Source organism: Lethenteron reissneri, chromosome 69, assembly GCF_015708825.2.
Source record: "Lethenteron reissneri isolate LAM-NWPU_2019-01 chromosome 69, ASM1570882v1, whole genome shotgun sequence".
Lineage (NCBI taxonomy): Eukaryota > Metazoa > Chordata > Hyperoartia > Petromyzontiformes > Petromyzontidae > Lethenteron > Lethenteron reissneri.
In genome coordinates this window covers 7,786,035-7,789,477 of record NC_083847.1, presented here as the reverse complement: position 1 = coordinate 7,789,477, position 3,443 = coordinate 7,786,035, and the positions used below count along the sequence as shown (strand labels likewise).

Genomic DNA, 3,443 nt, shown 5'->3' with positions numbered 1-3,443 from the left:
GCGGGCTATTTGGCAATGTTTGACCGTGCGTGTCAATGCAGTCTGGAGCAGATGTGGGCGACAGAAAAAGTGGGGGGTGGAGTGGGGGGTGGCAGATGAGGGGTTGGGGCGAAAGCGGAAACTATTTTGAGATATTTACTCATCGCATAATTTTTAAAACCGAGCCATTGATTTTATCTTTCCAGGTGTAAAACCCCACTGACCTGCGTAGCTTCTTTTGTCAGAAGCAACCTGGCCATCGCAAAGTATAGCAGCTCAGTAAAGTGGCCAATATAATTTTTATGTGGAAGTTTGTAGCGGGCAGCCAAATACTCTCAAACGCTTGCACCTCTCCTCATATTCTGTAACAAAAGAGGCAACAAGGAAACCAAATTTGCTCACTTGCTCACTCGAGCACCTCGGTGGGGGGTGTGCGGGGGTGTCCACGTCGATAAATACGAAGCGGCAGCCGCAAGGCGCCTTCAGTCGGGGACTCTTCGAGGATCCTGCTGCCCCGGCTTATCGACCGCGGCGGCGGTGGTGGCGGCAGCAGAATTAGCCAGTTGTGTCTGCTGAGCCCGACCCGGGGAGCCGTTTACAGCTGCTGCCGAGCATTCGATGAGATGGCCTGGTTCAAGAAAATAGCTGCGGCGGGTGTGTGCTTCTTGGTCGGCTTGACGGTCAGCATCAGCTTCATCCGCGTGAAGGTGTCCACGGGACCGCAGGCAATGCGGCACCTCCAGATGCCCGACATCGGGGGATCCCGATTCCCCATCGACTGCGAGGCCGTCGTCGTGCGGGGCGACGACGCCGACAACGACGCGACCTCGAACGCGGCGCTGCTGGCCCTGACGGTGGAATTCCGGAAGGGGGCGAATCTCGACGAGGGCGGCCTGCTAAACGCGACGCGCGACTGCGCGGCCTTCAAGCGCGAGCGGCGCTACTTGACCTCGCCGCTGAGCCGCGAGGAGGCGGCCTTCCCCATCGCCTACGCCATCGTCGCCCACCACCGCGTGGACATGCTGGAGAGGCTGCTGCGGGCCGTCTACGCCCCACAGAACCTCTACTGCCTCCACGTGGACGCCAAGTCCCCCCGCGCCTACCTGGAGGCGGCGCGCGCCCTCGCCGCCTGCTTCCCCAACGTGTTCGTGGCCCGCCGGCTGGAGGCGGTGGTCTACGCCTCGTGGTCACGCGTGGAGGCCGACCTCAACTGCATGCGCGAGCTGGTGGAGCGCGCTGGCGAGCACCCCTGGAGGTACTTCATCAACCTCTGCGGCCTCGACTTCCCCATCAAGACCAACCTGGAGATCGTGCGGGCGCTGCACGGGCTGCACGGCGCCAACAGCTTGGAGTCGACGAAGACCCCGGGCTACAAGAGGCGGCGTTGGGAGTATCACTACGAGGTCGTGGGCGACCTCGTGAAAATCACGGACGTCAAGAAGTCCCCCCCGCCCATCCCCTCGCCGATGTTCGCGGGCAGCGCCTACATGGTGGTGACGCGCGCCTTCGTCGAGCACGTGCTGAGTGACCCCACGGCCCAGGCCTTCGCCGAGTGGTCGAGGGACACCTACAGCCCCGACGAGTACCTGTGGGCGACGCTGCAGCGGATGCCTGGCGTGCCCGGCTCCACGCCCTGGCACGACGCGTACGACGCGACGGACGTGTCGGCGATCGTGCGCGCCGTCAAGTGGTCCGCGTTCCAGGGAGACGTGGCCACGGGGGCGGCCTACCCGCCCTGCCGCGGCACCTACGTGAGGGGGATCTGCGTCTACGGGGCGGGCGACCTGTCGTGGCTCGTGCGGCAGCGCCAGCTCTTCGCCAACAAAGTGGACACAGCGGTCGACCCTGTGGCTGTGCACTGCCTGGAGTGGTACCTCCGCAACAGGGCAGTGACGTGGGCAGACAGGATGCAAATTGAATGTTTGTCTTGGGATTGAGTGGTTCCTCGCTTGACGGAATTGTGCCCATGGTGTTTTTTTTTTACGCAGCCTAGGTTGAGGACATCGGTACAATGCCATTCCGGGATAGTTTGAGGACCGTCAATGAGATTTTAAGTAAAAAAAAAATCTTGATTTGAATCTTTCGTGACTGCAGGAATCCATACTCTTTGGTTTTTTCGGTAAAGTCACGCTTGTGTTGCCCCTGAAACGTTGTGATTTATTTTATTTTACCGAAAGAACCAAAGAGTATAAAAAATGTAATCTGTTTTTAATTGGTATGTTATACTAATGCAGCAAACCCATCCCTCTCGCGGTTTTGTGGTTTCACAGCGAATTTATATTTGACCGATGGCGCCACCCTGGCTCGACCATTCGTGGTTGACTGCAAAATTCCAGCTGTGCAGTGTCGCAACTGCGCTACTCGCGATGACGCTGCCTTGGAAGAACCCAGACAGCGTCGTCTTGTGTCCGCCTTGTCTCCCTCCGTCTTGTCTCCCTCTGTCATGTCTCTGCCTTGTATCCCTCCGTCTTGTCTCTGCCTTGTCTCCCTCCACCTTGTGTCCCTCCATCTTGTCTCCCTCCATCTTGTCTCCACCTTGTCTCCCTCCATCTGTCTCCCTCCATCTTGTCTCCGCCTTGTCTCCCTCCCTCTTGTCTCTGTATTGTCTCCCTCCATCTTGTCTCTGCCTTGTCTCCCTCCATTTTGTCTCTGCCTTGTCTCCCTCTGTATTGTCTCCCTCCATCTTGTCTCTGCCTTGTCTCCCTCCATCTTGTCTCCCTCCGCCTTGTCTCCGCCTTGTCTCCCTCCATCTTGTCTCCCTCCGCCTTGTCTCCGCCTTGTCTCCCTCCATCTTGTCTCCGCCTTGTCTCCCTCCATCTTGTCTCTGCCTTGTTTCCCTCCATCTTGTCTCTGCCTTGTCTCCCTCCGTCTTGTCTCCCTCTGTCTTGTCTCTGCCTTGTCTTCCTCCATCTTGTCTCCCTCCGCCTTGTCTCCCTCTGTCTTGTCTCTGCCTTGTCTTCCTCCATCTTGTCTCTGCCTTGTCTCCCTCCATCTTGTCTCCACATTGTCTCCTTCCGTCTTGTCTCCACCTTGTCTCCCTCCGTCTTGTCTCCCTCTGTCTTGTCTCTGCCTTGTCTCCCTCTGTCTTGTCTCTGCCTTGTCTTCCTCCATCTTATCTCTGCCTTGTCTTCCTCCATCTTGTCTCCACATTGTCTTTCTCCATCTTGTCTCCACCTTGTCTCCCTCTGTCTTGTCTACCTCTGTCTTGTCTCCACCTTGTCTCCCTCTGCCATGTCTCTGCCTTGTCTTCCTTCATCGTGTCTCCACCTTGTCTCCCTCCATCTTGTCTCCACCTTGTCTTCCTCCATCTTGTCTCCCTCCGCCTTGTCTCCCTCCGTCTTGTCTCCGCCTGTTCTCTGTCTCGTCTCCCGATCGGGGCTCCCAGGTCATGCGGTGTTCCCAGCCTCCAACGAGGAGGCCATGAGGTTCAGCCTCACCGCGATTTGCTTTCCTGGAAAATCGCG

The 3,443-nt window shown here is 57.9% G+C and overlaps 1 protein-coding gene across 1 annotated transcript; it reads left to right on the top strand.

The window, feature by feature from the left end:
• Nucleotides 1-534: 534 nt before the first annotated feature.
• On the top strand, nt 535-1,986 carry LOC133360524 (beta-1,3-galactosyl-O-glycosyl-glycoprotein beta-1,6-N-acetylglucosaminyltransferase-like). The gene has a single exon (XM_061579306.1). The coding sequence runs from the start codon at nt 603-605 to the stop codon at nt 1,914-1,916; it is 1,314 nt and encodes a 437-aa protein (XP_061435290.1). The 5' UTR covers nt 535-602; the 3' UTR covers nt 1,917-1,986.
• Nucleotides 1,987-3,443: the final 1,457 nt, after the last annotated feature.